We start from the raw sequence: 19,670 nt of genomic DNA, 5'->3' as shown, positions 1-19,670 counted from the left end.
CCCAGCTCGGATGAACTCGTTGGCCAGGCTTTTTAAGCTGCTGCCGGTGCTGAAACAGTGTCTGAAACCAGAGCCCCAAAGCCCCAGGTGTATTTATACGCTGGCGTAAATAGGGGTGAGCAGGCCACAAAATATAATTGGAAGTCTGTGCAACAATAACCCAACGTCAGAGTAAATAAATGTTGCATTTGGGTCTCTAATTATATAGAGATAAGGACTCAACAAGTGAGAAAGATGCTATTGAAAGAAGGATGCTGTTTATTTCCCAACAAAATTAAACAAGATGATTGATACACAGTTGACTCTCATGGAAGTTTTATGCACATAATCAGAGGTATGAGTTGGTTGTCATATTTGTCATACTGTGGTACCATAGAGTACCACAGTATGAGGAAATGGTTCCAATCATATTTCCACCATTCCCATAGGGTATTTTAGAAACACTTCAAATAAGGGCTGTATTTTGTGTAGGCTTAACCTGGGGTGACATTTTGACAACCATGTAAATCTCCTAGGACAAGGCCTGTATTTACCCCCTTCAAAATGAAAGGCTAATTAGCTGCTAATGTGGCTATCATAAAGAACTACAAATGTCATGATGATCTGGACAAGACTGAAGAATCGAGGCAAAGGTAAGAATCTCTGGATTAACTATCTAATGTTAGCTACATTTAGTAATGAATACATTGGCTACATTTCTTTAAATTGACAATTCTGGGAACTGTCTTGTGCAAGTTTTATACTGACACAATACCTGAAGGCAAAGGTGTCAGCTAGAGATGACGTGCAGGAGCTTGCAGGGATTTGTAGTCTTGCATGATGTCTACTTTGATGCTAATTAGCATTTTCGATTCTGATAGTAAATAGAGCCGAATATATTGATAAAAGTCACCTTGTCCGAGAGAGATTTACATGGTTATCAAAACTTCACGCCAGGGTAAGCCTACACGAAACACAGCCCTTATTTTAAGTGTTTCTAAAATTCCATATGGGAAAAATGAATGGTGGAAAAATTCTTAGAATCATTTCCCTGTTTCACCGCTAGGTTTTATGGGTATTATGACACCTCCACTGTGGGGCTGTATAGCCTACTAGTATGCATGATTACGTGTGTGGCTAGGTACATTATCAGTGGTGCTGACGACATAAATGCATCATCATTTGGTGTGATATGGTCACTTCTGCCTGGTAAATCAGACTGACGGAAGAGCTCAGTCTGGTTTAACCCGGCTTGGGTTGCTTAACCTGTCTTAAAGAGATACTTCAGGATTTTAGCAATGAGGCCCCTCTACTTCCTCAGAGTCAGATGAATTTGTGGATACCATTGTTATGTCCCTGTGTGCAGTTTGAAGGAAGTTGCTAACTAGCGCTAGTGCAATTGCTAAAGTCTATGGGTACATAGACTTCCAGTCACTGCGCTTCGCTAGTTAGCATTGTCTCACAAAACTACCTCTAACTTCCCTTATACTGGACAGAGACATAAAAATTGCCAAAATCCTGAAGTATCCCTTTAAAGGTCTAACACAGCTGTTTTGATCCTAGTATCATATAATTTCTGAGTAACAATTAAGTACCTTAATGTGATTGTTTTCAATTAAAAATTTAGCTAGGACTGTCTGGGAGTGGTCTGAGTGGGGAGGGGAAAAGTGAAAACTAGCTGTTATTGGCAGAGAGGTTTGGAACTCTCTTTCTTATTGGTCTAATTTACCTCCTGTTGATGTCACCAGGCAGGCCAGAAATCCATCTCACCAAAAGCTTGAAAGATTTGTATTTTTTATTTTACACAATATCACAGTATCTTATTCCTTTCAGTTTGTTATTTATGTCTACTGCCAGCATCCTTTTCTAAGGATGTCTTTATTTTTAAATCACTTCAGGCAGGGATGTCATGCACCTATTATTTTAAAGGGGGCACAAAGTACGTAATGATGGAGAATTTTGCAAACACCTGAAACATATTTTTCCTGCAATCTAGAGCCATAATCATTATGCCTAATTCTATGTAAAATTATGTATATTTTCCTGCATAGGTTATCTAAGCATACCTCTTTACCTGTTCAATTATATGTGGGTGGGGGTACTCTTTACCTGGTCCAGTAAGTGTACCCCCTCCACAAAATACAGCTGACAGATCATTTTTATAAATAATGATGATAAAACGTGGACTTAAAAATTAAGTTTAGTAGTTAATTTAACATCTGAAACAAAAAAGACAAATCTGAGGGGGTACATGCCCTTGTGCCCCATATGGGCATGACGCCTCTGCTTCAAGCTCATTTTCCACCTAAGATACTGTATGTAGTCAACTCCAAAGGTCTTACACTTACACCTAGTGGTTAAACCATAATACTACGTATTGAACAAACTGTTGAAGGAATTCTCTATCCCCCCCAAAAAAGATAACAATACACAACAAAATGACCTGACTTTTTTTTATTTGGTATGTAACTTCTACATATCTGAAACAGTGATACTGTCAGTATCATATGGGGGGGGGGGGATTCAGAACCCACCTCAGAGATGCTCATATCTGAATATACAGGGAATACTGTATCATCTCCTCCTTCAATCAGTTTGTTTTCATTTCAATCTTTGCTCATCTTAGCCCACTAGTCCTCTAAACTATAGCATTTTTGTGAAAAATCTATTTCTTAAATTATATACATTTGGAAATATAATATTGGAGAAAATAAATTAACACAAATTGACACAGATGGCTTCCTCCTCAGTTTTTAGGTTTCCAGGGTTTCCTCAACTGTGCATGTGGCTAACCTCTGATGTAGGCTTGCTTTGTTCCTGACTGACGCCTTTTCACAAATTTGTAATTGTACGTGTAAGTATTGTACTTGCATGTATCAATGGAAGAACAGCATCAGAGCATTGTTTAAGAGCCTCCTTAATAATCATTATTTGCAGAAAGATTAGATCAGATAGATTTAGATGAGGCTAAACAAAAGCTGACTCAATGAGCAGAGAACATCTCTCTGACATCACTGAGACATCAAGAGAAATCAGGTTCAATCTTAAGAGGCACTCACAACAATTTTCATGGCCCAATGAAATGCACATACTGTATAAGGTCATAATGAAATCTACACCTGAGAAAAACATGTATTTCCCTACCATAGGACAGGTCTTTTGTATATGATATTTCACAACTGGAAGACTGAAAGATGTTTTCTAGTGCAGTGGTCAACAACTATTCTGCCATAAGACCTTACATTAGGTAAAACAAACACATACAAGTTCCTAACTACTGGTTATTCGACCAGCCTCACCAAGGCTCACCTGTGATTGTCAATAGTGCACTTTGTGTCATCGAGACTGTTTCAAACAAACCGGGTGACAAACCACCCAGTGAAAAACATTTGGCACATGCTGTCTTAATGACGTCATTTTCTGGTTGTAAACTGGTTGTAAACCAGTTTTCTGGTTGTGAAGAAGTCATAAAACCAGATTTCCAACTAGTCTCGGTTACGACCACATAAATATGTATTTTTTATGACGAGCTCAAGATGTCATAGTAAATATGTCATATGTTGGTTGTTATCTTGTCACATAACACATTACAACCAGGCGAAGACGTATTTTTCTGGTTACTTACGTTAACAAAACGTTTTCATACAACCAGCATGCAACGTGACCATAAAGTCATAAAAGACATCATACTGACCACACTGCAATCCGTTTAAATGGATGAATAAGTGGTTGTACATACAGTATTCAAGAGAGCATGGATTAAGTTTAGCAGTTTTTTTCCCCCAACGAGATCAACTTTATACACACAGAAACACAAATTCCACGCTGGGAAACATCTGTGACATGACTTGCGGCTACAGTCAAGGGCTTTTGAGGATAACGTTTGCCCTCGTCAACAGTTAATCTGCAAGCGGGACAAGGAATGCAATTGCTTTTCAAAACACAAACAATTCTGCTAATTTTTTAGGTCAATGTTCTCAACCTTGTGACTCCCTTCTGGTACGCTGTTGACTCGCAGCGGTGTCATATGTAATGGTCCATGTGCTTGCTGTAGCCTGCTGAGTGATAGCCTCCACAATCAACCAGACCCTGAGACTTACGGTAGCCCTGCCCTCTCCAATTTCACTCTCCTCTCTCTCTGTTCTCACTAACAACAATACTGTCAAATTAGAAATGTCAACAATACTGTCAAATGACAATATGTACAGTACAGTACATCCAGGTCCAACCACCCATTGACTCTGGTGGGGTCTCTCACTGTTATTTGAGCAGAAACTAAAGCCTCAGGATGGGGCTGAGCAAGTCTGCTCTCCATGGAAGCGGATGTTATTCCTGAAGGAGGGTCTCCTTCCAGTTGAAGCTGTGGTTGGGTCCATGTGTGAGGGGCAGGATGGGCGGGTCCACCAGCTGCCAGACCCCTGTGTCGCCCTGCTCCTCACAGGAACAGAAACCCAGGTAGGGGATCTACAGGAGGGAAAGAGGCTCTCGTCAGCTGCAACAAAGGCAGTACGGGTGGAAAGGCAGGGGGGGGAGAAAGAGAAAGGCAGACAGAGAGAGAGACAGACAGAAACACAGGCAGAAACACAGGTACAGAGAGACCGGCATAGAGTGAAAGTAAGAGTGAAAAAGAGTGAGGGGAAGAAACAATGAGATCAAAAGAAAAGATCACATTGAGCGAGTAAAATAAACTCCAGCTGACCTTCCTGACTACTTGGATGAAGTCCTTGGAGGTCTGGGGGCTACGGCCCTGGAGCTGTCGCGTGCAGGCCTCCAGAGAGGAAGCGTGGGCAACAATCAGTATGTTGTTTCCTACAGAGTGGGAGATGAGGAAATGAGGGAACAGAAGAACAACCCGGACCAAATGAATCCCAATGTCCATCCCACACATGATGTTTCTGTATCACATCTGGGTTAAAAAAGTATTTGTTTTCTTTCAAATACCCTGAGCGTTTGATTGAGCCTGTCTAGAGTGGAGTGTGAGATGAGAAGTGTTTGCACTTTTGGGATCCGTTTTGGAATCCGTTGATTCCATTGCGCCAGGCAAGCTCAATCGAGGACAGCTAAAGGATTTGAAAGTTAAGTACTAATTGAACCCAGGAATGTTTTTTTTTTTATTCACATCCCATCCAAAGCCACAGCAGTGACTGAACCCTGCATCTTTATTACCCATGTTTTTGCAGTCAGACAGAATGTCTTTGGTCACTTGGTAGCTCCGGCTCATGTACGTGTCATAGGACTCCGACACGCTAAGTTTGCTTATCGGTATGAGAGGTCTGTGGGAAGAAACAGTGAGAACATGTGAGACAGAGGTATGGCTGAAAAGGCTCTGGCCCCGTCCAGTAACAACCCATTTTAGTCATTTAGCAGACGCTCTTATCCAGAGCGACTTACAAATTGGTGCATTCACCTATAATATCCAGTGGAACAACCACTTTACAATAGTGCATCTAAATCTAAACCCTTAGCCCCTACCTTTACTACTTCATGTACGTAGGTCAGAAGGAATTAAATAAGCATAGGCAATATTGTAGTAGCTCCATCATATTCTATGATAGTCTTAATGGAATGTTGACCATATTATTTGTATATATCTGGTTTGTTTATAGCTGTGCCTAGGTCCAAGGCTAGAGGGGTTGGGCCTAACTCTGCGTTTACACATGGAAGTGGCATCGTGCTGTGAAACATTGGAAGCCATTCACTTTCAGTGGTGTGAAAAGTACCCTATTGTCATATTTGAATAAAAGTAAAGATACCTTAATAGAAAATGACTCAAGTAAAAGTGAAAGTCACCCAGTAAAATACCAACTTGAGTAAAAGTCAAAGTATTTGGTTTTATATATACTTAAGTATCAAAAGAAAAAGGTATAAATCATTTCAAATTCCTTATATTAAGCAAATCAGACGGCACCATTTTCTTATTTTTTTAAATTTACGCATAACCAGGGGCACGGCACACTCCAAAACTCAGAACTTAAGTTACAAACGAAGCATGTGTTTAGTGAATCCGCCAGATCAGATCAGAGGCAGTAGGGATGACCAGGAATGTTCTCTTGATAAGTGTGTGAATTAGACAATTTTTCTGTCCAGCTAAGCATTCAAAATGTAATGAGTACTTTCGTTCGGAATGTATGAAGTAAAAGTAAAAGATGTCAAAAATATAAATAGTAACGTACAGATACTCCAAAAATAACTTTCAAGTATTTTTACTTAAGTACTTTACACCACTGTTCATTTTCAATGTAAGGAAAGGAAAAGAAGCGGAGTGGGCGTGGAAGCTGGAAAGGGCAGGCAGAATTTTCTTCAAATCCTCGGTGATATCGCTATGCGAGTGACCAATCAAATCTTACCATAGCTTCCAACCCCTACTAGATTGGCTGACAATAGCTGTTGATACGTAGCACTACCTAGCTTGCTTTCAAGCTTGTTTGCACCCACATGAGGGCGAGGCTAGCGTGGCTAGACGAGTGACGCTTGTATAGTGTAAATGGCCAGTAAGAGTACAGGTTGGAGGTGAATCAGGAAATACTCTTGCCTGTATCACCTGTATGTTGTGTCAACAGTGAAGTGGGATGCAGCCAGGTCTGTGGGAGGGATCCAGGTAGGAAGAGAGCTCCCAGAGACCCACTTGGTCCACTCGAATAGCCCTGGCTCCACTCTGATCTTCAGCTTGCCATCCTGCTGCAGACCTGCAAGGGGAGACAGAGAGGCACATCAGCAAAAGAGGAAGACTGCAGCCTCTGCTACACACATAAACCCTGTCCAAAAACAACCCATAGTCCCCTAGTCGCTAGTCCCCAGCCCCTAGGCACTTATGTAGATCTGAAAGCATTGGATTGAAACGATCGGATTAATGTAAGCGATATGGAGACAATTTCCCTTAGTCTATCAGCAGTGGCGTATATTCATGGATGCCAACATTTTTACAATATAAATATATATGTAAATATATATATATATATTTACATCAAAACTATGAAATAACACATATGGAATCATGTAGTAACCAAAAAAGTTAAATAAAATAGATTTTATATTTGAGATTCTTTGAAGTAGCCACCCTTTGCATTGATGACAGCTTTGTACACTCTTTCCTTCAGCAGTCCTCATGAGAGCCAGTTGATTTGTTTAAAAAATTTTTGGTTACTACATGATTCCATGTGTGTTATTTCATAGTTTTGATGTCTTCACTATTACTCTACAATGCAGAAATTAGTAAAAATAAACAAAAATCCTGGAATCAGTAGGTGTGTCCAAACTTTTGACTGGTACTGTATATATAATAATAATTTTCTAATATATATATATATATATATATATATTTAAATCTTTTGGCTCTCTGTGCTTCATAATTCTCCTTCAGTTCACAAGAGGCTGAATGTATTTCACCGGAGAATGCATCCAAGCGAGCGAAACAGTGCCCTTCTGTCTCTGTATGTGTAGGCCATCTATCTGGTACCGTTTGCTCCAAAAGAGTATGGCATTGTTGCCACCCATATAAAATAATAGCTAAACTGAGTGAGCTCAACTGTGAATGGTCCTGGCGCACCAAAAAAGTCTCAAGGGAAGCCAGTTTGGATTTGGCGTCAAATCACATTGAGAGCATACGTCATTGACAGAAGAAAAATGGAATTGTTGCATCTCGTTGTGTTGTTGTCCTCCGGTGGCAAGCTAGCTAGCTAAAAATTGTTCCTTTCCTAAATTAGCCATGGATGGAGATAGGGATTTGGACTTGTGGTTTTACTTAATTATCTGTACTGGCCAATGATTATAACGGAAATTCTGATCCAACCATTCATTCATACATTGTCCTCCTGGCCTGAGGGGATGGACGTTCAATATGTAGCTAGATGTAGAAGGTTTACGTTAACTAGCTAACGTTGCCCATGAAAGGAAGTTAGGCTAGCGAGTAAGCATTTTAGCCAGGTAGCCTAGGACAACAAAAAATTAAAGCGTGTACAGTATGACACAGTATGAAAGAGAGGAGGATGGCATTGGTGTTTCTCAACAAGTAGGGTGAGCCAACATGTTTTTTCTACTTGCACGAACGTGCACGCAGACACACACACACACACAGAAATCAGAACCATGGACAGCCGCATCATATTTAGCTTACGTTGATTGGACTAAATAGTTTTGGGTATCTTTTAGACTGTATTAGACTAAGCATAGGTGAGATGATGTTGATATGTTGAAGTTGAAATGGTGCTGGAATAGTGGAGGCAGCTACTGTTTTCTTTGCGATTTGCAGTAACTCTTTTATGGTTCTAAATAAATAGTTGTTTAGTATTCTGAAAATGTTGGAACATTAACTTGCTGTTGATCACTGTTTGTTACATGCAATATGCTTTGTGGAGTCCGGTTTTGTGATGAAACAAAGGTGCAGTTGAAATGATTCTGCCACTGTGTCTTCTTATTGTCTGGGCCTTAGGCCTATATATCACGGTGGCAAGGTATATGAACTAACCGGTTATAGAGCAAACAACGCAATTATCACAACACATAGGTTTTAATATGGCTTTTTTTTCTGTCTTCCCCAGTGATTTTACCAACACACCGCTACTGCCCATCAGAAGGAAAGGGAACTACTACCATATTGACTAATGGTATCAAACCCCTCTCAGATCTACATACAGTAAGTACTTCAGGGGAAAGGGTTGGGGGGTGGGGCTCTGGACAGTACCAGACCACATTATATGCTCTCAACTATGTTTATTGACAACATTTCAACCACTAAAGGGGCAATCCATGGTTACATTTACATTTTACATTTTAGTCATTTAGCAGACGCTCTTATCCAGAGCGACTTACAGTAGTGAATACATACATTTCATTTTCATTTCATGCATTTAAAAAAAAAGTAAAAAAATTGTACTGGCCCCCCGTGGGAATCGAACCCACAACCCTGGCGTTGCACACACCATGCTGGCGTTGCAAACACCATGCTCTACCAACTGAGCCACATGGTTGAAACAATAACAAAGCGTACACCCTGCCACTGTTTCGGGATGGGGCCGGAGAAATGTAACCATTTTCAAAGCTATGGACAGAGGTATGGATGCAAGAACTGACCATCCATGATATCAAATTATATTTTTAACCATGTTTGTAGGCTATACAGTGTATGTTTACATTTACTTTGTTTACAAACATTCAAGTAAAAAAAACATATTTTGGTTCTGATGGGGTACGACAGTTGGTAAGCTTATGAAGCATTTATAAATTAGATTGTTTACATATAATTCTGATTCAGATTCACATCAACTTTATTATCCCACCAGGGGGGAAATTCATTTGGTCATGTGCTTAAAAAGACATAAAACACATAAAAGTACATAAAACATGAAAACACAGAAACTACACAAAATAATTCATTCAAAGTGCAATAGCTACACATTTAAAGTGAAAGTGCAATATACTATATACTGGAGGGACAAACAGACTATCTATTAAACAGCCTAATGGCTGTTGGAATAAAAGAGTCCCCATATCTATCTGTTTTCATTTTCTTTTGAAGAAGTCTCTTTCCCCTTATCCGGCTGCTGCTGTGACTGAGTTTTGAGTGAAGGGGATGAGTACTGTCCTGTAAAATGCTTTCAAGTTTTAGGAGGATGAGTTTTGTGTACAGGTTGGTGGCTGATTCTTGGTCTATACCAATTATCGTTCCCACCGTCTTAATCAAGCGCTGAAGCTTGACTTGGTCATTTACTTGCATGTTTCCGAACACGCATATCAGACTAAAGTACAGCACACTCTGAACAGATTTATAGAACATTTGTAAGATACGGCGGTCATCATTAAAATGGTTCAGTTTGCATAAAAAAAACATTATCTGTTGCAATTTCTTTATCTTTGCAAAGGCACAGTCATTGAATTTCAGTGTATTGTCTATTTAGATTCCCAGGTACTTATATGTGGTCACTCTATCGACTGATTCCCCATTGATCTTCGTAGGGGGTAGTGGAATTTTGTTCCTTCTGAAATCAATTTCCATTTCTTTTGTTTTCTTAAAGTTTATTTCAAGAAAGGTATCTGCACACCACTGGACAAATGTTGCAGTTCCTCTATCATAACCTTGAAGAGAGGCTTGGTCTGGGTGTAGGAAACCCTCCACAGCGGTGGCGTCTGCATATTAAAAAAAAAAGTGGGCTGCGTCAGAGGCTTGGTAATCGTTTGTGTACTGATGAGTTCTGGCTAAACTTGGAATATTGTTAATTATCAGGTATCCTATTGAAATATTGAGTGCTATAATCTAAGGGCCTACACCAGAAGTTAATGGTTATCTGTAGGAGGAATGTATATGGTGGAGGCAATTAAGCTTGGAATGTAATGAGTAAAGGTAATCACATGTGGCAGACACTGATAAGGAGGGAGAGATGTGGTTTAGTGAGTAAGGGGGTCGAGGTCAGGTCAGGTCACATTAAGGGAGAAGGAACAGTTTATTGCCCGTATCACTTCCTGCCTATCAATAAAGATGTAATGTTTAGAGAGGAGAATCCACCCAAATGGGGGAATATATACAGTGAGGGGAAAAATTATTTGATCCCCTGCTGATTTTGTACATTTTCCCACTGCCAAAGAAATGATCAGTCTATAATTTTAATGGTAGGTTTATTTGAACAGTGCGAGACAGAATAACAACAAAAAAATCCAGAAAAACGCATGTCAAAAATGTTATAAATTGATTTGCATTTTAATGAGGGAAATAAGTATTTGACCCCTCTGCAAAACATGACTTAGTACTTGGTGGCAAAACCCTTGTTGGCAATCACAGAGGTCAGATGTTTCTTGTAGTTGGCCACCAGTTTTGCACACATCTCAGGAGGGATTTTGTCCCACTCCTATTTGCAGATCTTCTCCAAGTCATTAAGGTTTTGAGGATGACGTTTGGCAACTCGAACCTTCAGCTCCCTCCACAGATTTTCTATGGGATTAACCTGATATGGATAGGGGGCAGTATTTTCACGGCCGGATGAAAAAACATACCCGATTTAAACTGGTTACTACTCTTGCCCAGAAACGAGAATATGCATAGTATTAGTAGATTTTGATAGAAACCACTCTGAAGTTTCTAAAACTGTTTGAATGGTGTCTGTGAGTATAACAGAACTCATATGGCAGGCAAAAACCTGAGAAAAAGTCAACCAGAAAGTGTAGGATCTGAGAAATGTAGTTCTTCTTTCTAGTCCCTTTCGAAACTACAGTATCTGTGCTGTTACGTTGCACTTTCTAAGGCTTCCATTGGCTGTCTAAAGCCTTCCGAAAGTGGATTGAGCCTTCTCCTGTCTCTGGGCAGAGTATAGGAGCTCAGTTACTGAGTGGTCTGCCTGAGGACAAAGAGATTGGATATGCACGTTCCCGCGAGCACGCTGTTTTTTCTTTTTCTCCTTGAATGAATACACTATTGTCCAGTTGTAATATTATTGCAATTTTACGTTAAAAATACCATAAAAATGTATTTTAAACAGTGTTTGACATGCTTCTAAGTACGGTAATGGAACATTTTGACTTTTTGTGTCTCGAATTGCGCTCGCGCGTTACCTTTTGGATAGTGACCTGAACGCACGAACAAAACAGAGGTATTTGGACATAACTATGGATTATTTCGAACAAAAACAACATTTCTTGTGGAAGTAGCAGTCCTGGGAGTGCATTCTGACGAAGATCAGCAAAGGTAATACAATATTTCTAATACTAATTCTGAGTTTAGGTTGACCCGTGATGGCGAGCTATGTACTCAGAATATTGAAAAATTTGCTTTCGCCGAAAAGCTATTTTAAAATCTGACACAGCGATTGCATAAAGGAGTTCTGTATCTATAATTCTTAAAATAATTGTTATGTATTTTGTCAATGTTTATGATGAGTATTTTTGTAAATTCACCAGAAGTTTTTGGTGGGAATACATTTTCTGAACATCACGAGCCAATGTAAAAAGCAGTTTTTGGATATAAATATGAACTTGATTGAACAAAACATACATGTATTGTATAACATAATGTCCTAGGAGTGTCATCTGATGAAGATCATCAAAGGTTAGTGCTTCATTTAGCTGTGTTTCGGGTATTATTGACATATATGCTTGCTTGGAAAATGGCTGTGTGGTTATTTTGGTCTATGTACTCTCCTAACATAATCTAATGTTTTGCTTTCGCTGTAAAGCCTTTTTGAAATCGAACAACGTGGTTGGATTCAGGAGAGGTTTATCTTTCAAATGGTGTAAAATAGTCGTATGTTTGAGAAAAATGAATTGTGGTATTTTAGTTGTTTTTGTATTTCGCGCCATGCGATTCCATTGGCTGTTGGCTAGGGGTTCCGCTGGCGGAACGGGGTTCCGCTAGAGGAACGCCTAGATGTAAGAATTAAGGCATGGAGACTGGCTAGGCCAATCCAGGACCTTAATGTGCTTCTTCTTGAGCCACTCCTTTGTTGCCTTGGCCGTGTGTTTTGGGTCATTGTCATCCACAACCCATTTTCAATGCCCTGGCTGAGGGAAGGAGGTTCTCACGCAAGATTTGACGGTACATGGCCCCGTCCATCGTCCCTTTGATGCGGTGAAGTTGTCCTGTCCCCTTAGCAGAAAAACACCCCCAAAGCATAATGTTTCCACCTCCATGTTTGACTGTGGGGATGGTTTTCTTGGGGTCATAGGCAGCATTCCTCCTCCTCCAAACACGGTGAGTTGAGTTGATGCCAAAGAGCTCCATTTTGGTCTCATCTGACCACAACACTTTCACCCAGTTGTCCTCTGAATCATTCAGATGTTCATTGGCAAACTTCAGACGGGCATGCATATGTGCTTTCTTGAGCAGGGGGACCTTGCGGGCGCTGCAGGATTTCAGTCCTTCACAGCGTAGTGTGTTACCATTTGTTTTCTTGGTGACTATGGTCCCAGCTTCCTTGAGATCATTGACAAGATCCTCCCGTGTAGTTCTGGGCTGATTCCTCACCGTTCTCATGATCATTGCATCTCACCAGGCCGAGGGAGATTGACAGTTCTTTTGTGTTTCTTCCATTTGCGAATAATCACACCAACTGTTGTCACCTTCTCACCAAGCTGCTTGGCGATGGACTTGTAGCCCATTCCAGCCTTGTGTAGGTCTACAATCTTGTCCCTGACATCCTTGGAGAGCTCTTTGGTCTTGGCCATGGTGGAGAGTTTGGAATCTGATTGATTGATTGCTTCTGTGGACAGGTGTCTTTTATACAGGTAACAAGCTGAGATTAGGAGCACTCCCTTTAAGAGTGTGCTCCTAATATCAGCTCGTTACCTGTATAAAAGACACCTGGGAGTCAGAAATCTTTCTTATTGAGAGGGGGTGAAATACTTATTTCCCTCATTAAAATGCAAATCAATTTATACAATTTTTGACATGCGTTTTTCTGGATTCTTTTGTTGTTATTCTGTCTCTCACTGTTCAAATAAACCTACCATTAAAATTATAGACTGATCATTTCTTTGTCAGTGGGCAAACGTACAAAATCAGCAGGGGATCAAATACCTTTTTCCCTCACTGTACTACCACTGGTGGAAATGTTTTTATGTTTTTATCTATTCAGCTGTTCGTCCTTTGGGTGAATAAACTTGGTTGGAGCTTTTATAGTGTCCGTCAATTTCTTACTCTGATATTTAGAACCTAACAGTACAGTATTGGTGAAAGCACGCAACCGTGAGGGGCTCCCGTATTCACCGTTCTAGATGTAGAGATGGCGGAGGTAAACTTCACTTGTTGAGTACGGTTCAAAAGGAAACTATTAATCCACTTGATCAGTAGAGAATTGACACCCAAATTCACCAGCTTATCCACCAGTAGGTGGGGTTGGATGGTGTTAAACGAGCTACTGAAGTTAATGAATACAATTTTCATTAGGCTATTTGCCTTTTCTAAACGTTGGTAGATATTGTTCAGCATGTCCAGTAATGCATCATCAACACCCCTGGAGGCACGGTATGCCAATTGGTTTGGCCTGTTGTTTTTAGGTATTGGGAAAATCAGCGACTTCTTCCATGAGTCTGGAATTATCCCACTGTTCAGTGACAGCTGGAACAGCTTCTGGAAGGGTAATGCGGTATCCACTGCCTCTTCCAGGTCAGGTATGATAGCCGCTGTTGCGGTTCGCTGTATCCATTAAGGGCTAGGTCGACAGCTTGTTTGGTGCGTTTCACAAAAACGGATTAAACTAACAGCCAAAGTACTGCTATTTGCCTCATTATTAATTATCTGATTTAATACCACTAAAAACTTGGTTGGTTGAGGTAGATCGCAACTTTAAAACACTTTAACTTCACTAGGGTAGGGGGCAGCATTCGGAATTTTGGATGAAAAGCGTGCCCAAATTAAACTGCCTGCTACTCGGCCCAGAAGCTAGGATATGCATATAATTGGTAGATTTGGATAGAAAACACTGTAAAGTTTCCAAAACTGTTAAAATAATGTCTGTGAGTATAACAGAACTGATATAGCAGGCAAAAACCTGAGGAAAATCCATCCAGGAAGTACTATTATTTTCAAAGGCTGTTTTTCCATTGAAAACTTATCCACCATACAAAGACTTAGGACCCAGTTCATGAACTCTATGGCTTCTTCTACATGTGGCCAGTCTTTAGGCATTGTTTCAGGCTTTTACTCTGAAAAATGAGGGAGATACAGCACTTTCAATGAGTGGACAGTGGAAATTTCCAGACATGAGTCCAGCGTGTGATCGGGAGTGCGCCTTTCTTGTTTCTCCTTTTCTATTGACGAAGCTTTGGTCCGGTTGAAATATTATTGATGATTTATGACAAAAACAACCTGAGGATTCATTGTAAACATCGTTTGACATGTTTCTACAAACTTTTATTGTACTTTTTTGACTTTTCGTCTGGATGTTGAGAGCGCGCTTTGTGCCTTTGGATTACTGAACTAAACGCACCAACAAAACGGAGGTTTTTGGACATAAAGAGGGACATTATCGAACAAAACAAACATTTATTGTGTAACATGGAGTCCTGGGAGTGCCACCAGATGAAGGTCATCAAAGGTAAGTGATTAATTGAATCGCTATTTCTGACTTTTCTGAGTCCTCTCCTTGGCTGGAAAATGTCTGTATGGTGTTTTGTGGCTAGGAGCTGTCCTAACATAATCGCATGGTTTGCTTTCGCCGTAAAGCCTTTTTGAAATCTGACACAGCGGTTGGATTAACAATTAGTTTATCTTTAAGCTGGTGTATAACATATGTATCTTTTATGTATGTTTATTATGAGAATTTCTGTTTTGTTGAGTTTCACGCTCTGCAATTTCACCAGCTGTTGTTTGAGACAGTGTTTTACTGAACAAAACGCGCTAACAAAACTGAGGTTTTTTTATATAAAGAGGGACTTGATCGAACAAAACGAACATTTATTGAGTAAATGGGAGTCTTGTGAGTGCAAACATATGAAGATCATCAAAGTTAAGAGATACATTTTATCGCTATTTCTGACTTTTGTTACTCCTCTTCTTGGCTGCTAACTGTTTGTAATGATTTGTCTGCTGGGCGCTTTTCTCAAATAATCGCATGGTATGCTTTCGCCGTAAAGTCTTTTTGAAATCTGACACCGTGGTTGGATTAACAAGAAGTTAATCTTTAAACCCATGTATAACACTTGTATGTTTTATGAATTTTTATAATGAGTATTTCTGTTTTTGAATTTGGCGCTCTGCAATTTCACTGGATGTTGGCCAGGTGGGACGCTAGCGTCCCACACGCCCTAGAGAGGTTAAACAGAAAAACAAAAACAGGAAGAGACGAGCACAAATGACCGTGTCACTGCAAGAACAGACGCCACAACACTCCAACCTCAGCCTCAAAATGGATGTAGCAACTGCAGATTGCCCCTTTAAGTCTTCATCAAGTGTTAGAGAGGATTATGGATATGTTTAAAAAAAAAATCCTAAATAGGATTTGTAGTTGCAAGTAGCTATATGCTAGTTACCTTTGAGGATGTTCTGAGCAGTCTGGACACAGCGCAGAGAGGGTGAACAGTACACAAAGTCTATCACTGTGTTGCTCTCCAATAACGCCTCGCCTGCAACACAGACAGACAGACAGACAGGGGAATAGATTGTTATCACGCTGCAATGAAACATGAGATATGGAATCGGGCAGATAACATAGCCTACTACTATGTGTTGTCAACCACATACCCACTATTCGTGCTTGTGTGGAACCAAACACAGTGATGGGGGTGTCCATGTTGTAATCTCTGTGTCCTCCACTCCACATGGGCAGGCTGACTGGCATGTTCAGGTTAGTGCGCACATATCTACCTGTAGAATAGAACACCACAACCCAGCACACTACTGTTATGGTTTCAAAACCTACAAACAATACTGCTCCTTTATCTATCCAATCAAAACATCAGATTCATCCAAACTCAAAATGTATGACTCCTTTGAAAGCACACTTGCTTTTAGAATTGCATCTCCAGTACCATTGGTCTGACTCTGCTCACCTTTGGAATCAGAGCACAGTGAAAGCCAGTGTTTCCCAAACACCACATCCATCCGCTCACCGTGCCGGCAGACAAACAGGGTCCGCTTGGGCAGCTGAGAGTGATTGCTGCTGACCCGAAGCACCTAAGAAACAATACAGTGAATTCGGGCATTAAATCCATAACATTTCCCAACATTTTCGAGAATTGATCAGTACACCAGAAAAACAGCTTTGCTACTGAAGCAAGGGTATTAGAGTTTTGTCTTTTTATATTCGTTTTTTATTTAAAATTTTATTGTGAGAAAAAAAACGTACAAACTAAAACTGAACATAATTCATGATCGTTTTTATTATATTTTTGTTAGTTTTTGGAGTCAAAGATAATAGTTTCCGTATAGTTTTAGTTTTTCAAACCTGTTTGTTAATTATTTTATTTCAGTTTGTTAAATCATTTTTTCATGATTCGTTTTCGTTTACTATAATAACCTTGAATTGAAGTCATTCTTCAAGAATAATAATAATCCTTTTTCATGATCACGATTAAATGCTAGGCACTAGTTATCCTGATCAGGAAAAGCTCCTGGCCCTAAAAATCACAAATGTATGGTTCAGTTAACCTGTCTGGGCTAGGGGGCAGTATTTTCACGGCCGGATGAAAAACGTACCCAATTTAAACAGGTTACTACTCTGGCTCAGAAACTAGAATATGCAGATTTGGATAGAAAACACTCTGAAGTTTCTAAAACTGTTTGAATGGTGTCTGTGAGTATAACAGAACTCATATGGCAGGTAAAAACCTGAGAAAAAAATCCAACCAGGAAGTGGATAGTAGTTTTTCAAGACTGGGCCTATTCAGTATACAGTGACTTAGGGTTCAATTTGCACTTCCTAAGGCTTCCACTAGATGTCAACAGTCTTTAGAACGTGTTTCAGGCTTTTGCAGGCAACAGAGAGTGAACAAGACCTCCTGGAGTCTGATGACCGAGAGAATGACAGGCCACAATTACGCGCATTCACGTGAGGAGGTAGCTGTGTTCCATAACATTTTTCAAGACATTGGAATCGTCCGGTTGGAATATTCCTGAAGTTTTACGTTAAAAAGGCCCTAAAGATTGATGTTTTACAACGTTTGGCATGTTTCAACGAATGTAAATATAACTTTTTGACGTGTAATTTTCAGCGCGCTTCCTACATTTGGAGTAGCTTACTGAACGAGCAAACAACAAGGAGTTATTTGGACATAAATTATGGACTTTATCGAACAAAACAACATTTATTGTGGACCTGGGATTCCTGGAAGTGCCTTCTGATGAAGATCATCAAAGGTAAGTGAATATTTCTAATGCTATTTATGATTTTAGATGACTCCAAAATGGCGGGTATCTGTATTGCCTGGTGTATTTTTCTGAGCGCAGTACTCAAATTATTGCAAAGTGTGCTTTCCCCGTGAAGCTTTTTTGAAATCTGTCACAGCGGTTGCATAAAGGAGATGTTCATCTATAATTCTTTGAATAACAGTTGAATATTTTATCAACGTTTATGATGAGTATTTTTGTAAATTGTTGTGCTGATTCACCGACAGTATTGGAGGCAAAATATTTTCTGAACATCACGCGCCAATGTAAAATGCTGTTTTTGGATATAAATATGAACTTTATCGAACAAAACATACATGTATTGTGTAACATAATGTCCTAGGAGTGTCATCTGATGAAGATTGTCAAAGGTTAGTGCTTCATTTCGCTGTGTTTTGGGTTTTATTGACACATGTCCTTGCTTGGAAAATGGCTGTGTGATTAGTTTTGTCTATGTACTCTCCTAAAATAATCTAATGTTTTGCTTTCGCTGTAAAGCCTTTTTGAAATCAGACAATGCGGTTACATCAAGGAGACGTGTATCTTTAAAATGGTGTAAAATAGTCGTATGTTTGAGAAAGTTGAATTATGACATTTTGTTGTTTTTGAATTTGCCGCTCTGATATTTCACTGGCTGTGTAGCCCATAGAAGTTAAAGAGACTTCCTTCTGTCCAGTACCTGCATGGGATGACAGATGAGGCTCAAGGTGGGTGTGTCTCCAGCGCTTGTGTTGTCGAGGAGACGGCTGTCCAGCAGCCCATCGAATAGGCCCCTTTCCCTGCTCACTTTGTCCAATGGGGCGGAGCAACTGAAGAAGGAGTGTGATCTGCACAGGGTAGAGGACAAGAGTTAACACACATACTCACTACTACTCATTCATCACTACTGACTACTGAGCAGAACTCTCCATGCTCTTCTACAGTTCCTTCGGGATTGAATGAATTGAAATGGAATTGACCCCAGCCCCCATGTTCTGGACCGAGAGCTGTAAGTAAGAAGCTGGTGAAAATAATACATTCTCAAACTGGCACAGCACATTCTTGAGAGCTCACCCGTGAAAGACCCAGGTGTCACACTCGTCTGCCCGGCTGACGTAGTTCTCAGGCAATAGGCCGGACAGCCCCGTGGCCAGGGAGGACCCGTAGACCCAGCCCTCGCTAGTGTTGTTCTGCTCCAAGGGAGACATGAAGACAAAGTCGCCCGGAACCAGCTCCAGCTCGTCCTCATTCTGAGGGGCGTAGGGATACATCACGCGCAGCGTCTGCAACAGAGGGAGGGAAGGACACAGCTTGAGTACACCCACGCCTTATCTAGCACCATAATACAGTACAATGCAAGGCTATAGGTCTAAATGGGCAAGCTCGTAAAGGGTCACTCTGATATTTACAGCCGTTTCAAAATGAATTATACTGTATATACCCATTGATTCTTGAAAAATATCACTTATTATAAATGCCTCATGAGCTTGTATTGTAAATGGTACAAGGTCCATGTCATGGTACTGATTAGTAGAAAATACAAGAGTAGTATTGGATGTGAAATGAAGGTGGACAGGGTTTGCGTCAGAAAACAAAGTGGTTATTATTACCTCATGATTGGCAAACCGTATGTCCCGGGAAAAAAGAACAGCCAGCCAATCACAGCCTAGCTTCACCTCGATTCCCTTAGCCAGCTTTTCCAGGGAGGTCAGGTGACTGGTGGGGAAGTGGTAGGCTAACGTCACATGGAGCTGCTTCTTATGGGGCTCTAAATGGACATCTGAGACAGAGAGAGGAGGAACGAGTGAATAAAGGTAAAGAATATGAAGAAAGTCACCTCCTGTGTGCTTGCGCGCGCACACATTTTCTTAATGGGTGTTATGATAAAGACCATACACTCTTAGAA

The 19,670-nt window shown here is 40.3% G+C and overlaps 1 protein-coding gene across 1 annotated transcript in view; it reads right to left on the bottom strand.

Annotated features, from left to right (window-relative positions):
* Positions 1 to 230: 230 nt before the first annotated feature.
* Positions 231 to 19,670, bottom strand: part of LOC106612542 (ubiquitin-associated and SH3 domain-containing protein B-like) — a 48,084-nt gene continuing 28,644 nt past the window's right edge. Inside the window, exons 5-14 of the mRNA XM_014213775.2 lie at positions 19,375 to 19,544; positions 18,839 to 19,047; positions 18,465 to 18,612; positions 16,450 to 16,573; positions 16,142 to 16,264; positions 15,931 to 16,023; positions 6,521 to 6,665; positions 5,146 to 5,252; positions 4,679 to 4,788; positions 231 to 4,443 (exon numbers count right to left, since the gene is read on the bottom strand). Of these exons, the coding sequence (XP_014069250.2) occupies positions 4,306 to 4,443; positions 4,679 to 4,788; positions 5,146 to 5,252; positions 6,521 to 6,665; positions 15,931 to 16,023; positions 16,142 to 16,264; positions 16,450 to 16,573; positions 18,465 to 18,612; positions 18,839 to 19,047; positions 19,375 to 19,544 (1,367 nt within the window). The 3' untranslated portion in view covers positions 231 to 4,305. The remainder of the gene's footprint in view (positions 4,444 to 4,678; positions 4,789 to 5,145; positions 5,253 to 6,520; positions 6,666 to 15,930; positions 16,024 to 16,141; positions 16,265 to 16,449; positions 16,574 to 18,464; positions 18,613 to 18,838; positions 19,048 to 19,374; positions 19,545 to 19,670) is intronic.

Source organism: Salmo salar, chromosome ssa09, assembly GCF_905237065.1.
Source record: "Salmo salar chromosome ssa09, Ssal_v3.1, whole genome shotgun sequence".
In the NCBI taxonomy this organism is placed as follows: Eukaryota; Metazoa; Chordata; class Actinopteri; order Salmoniformes; family Salmonidae; genus Salmo; species Salmo salar.
The sequence above is the reverse complement of the archived record's forward strand: the minus strand, read 5'-3'. Positions and strand labels throughout refer to the sequence as shown.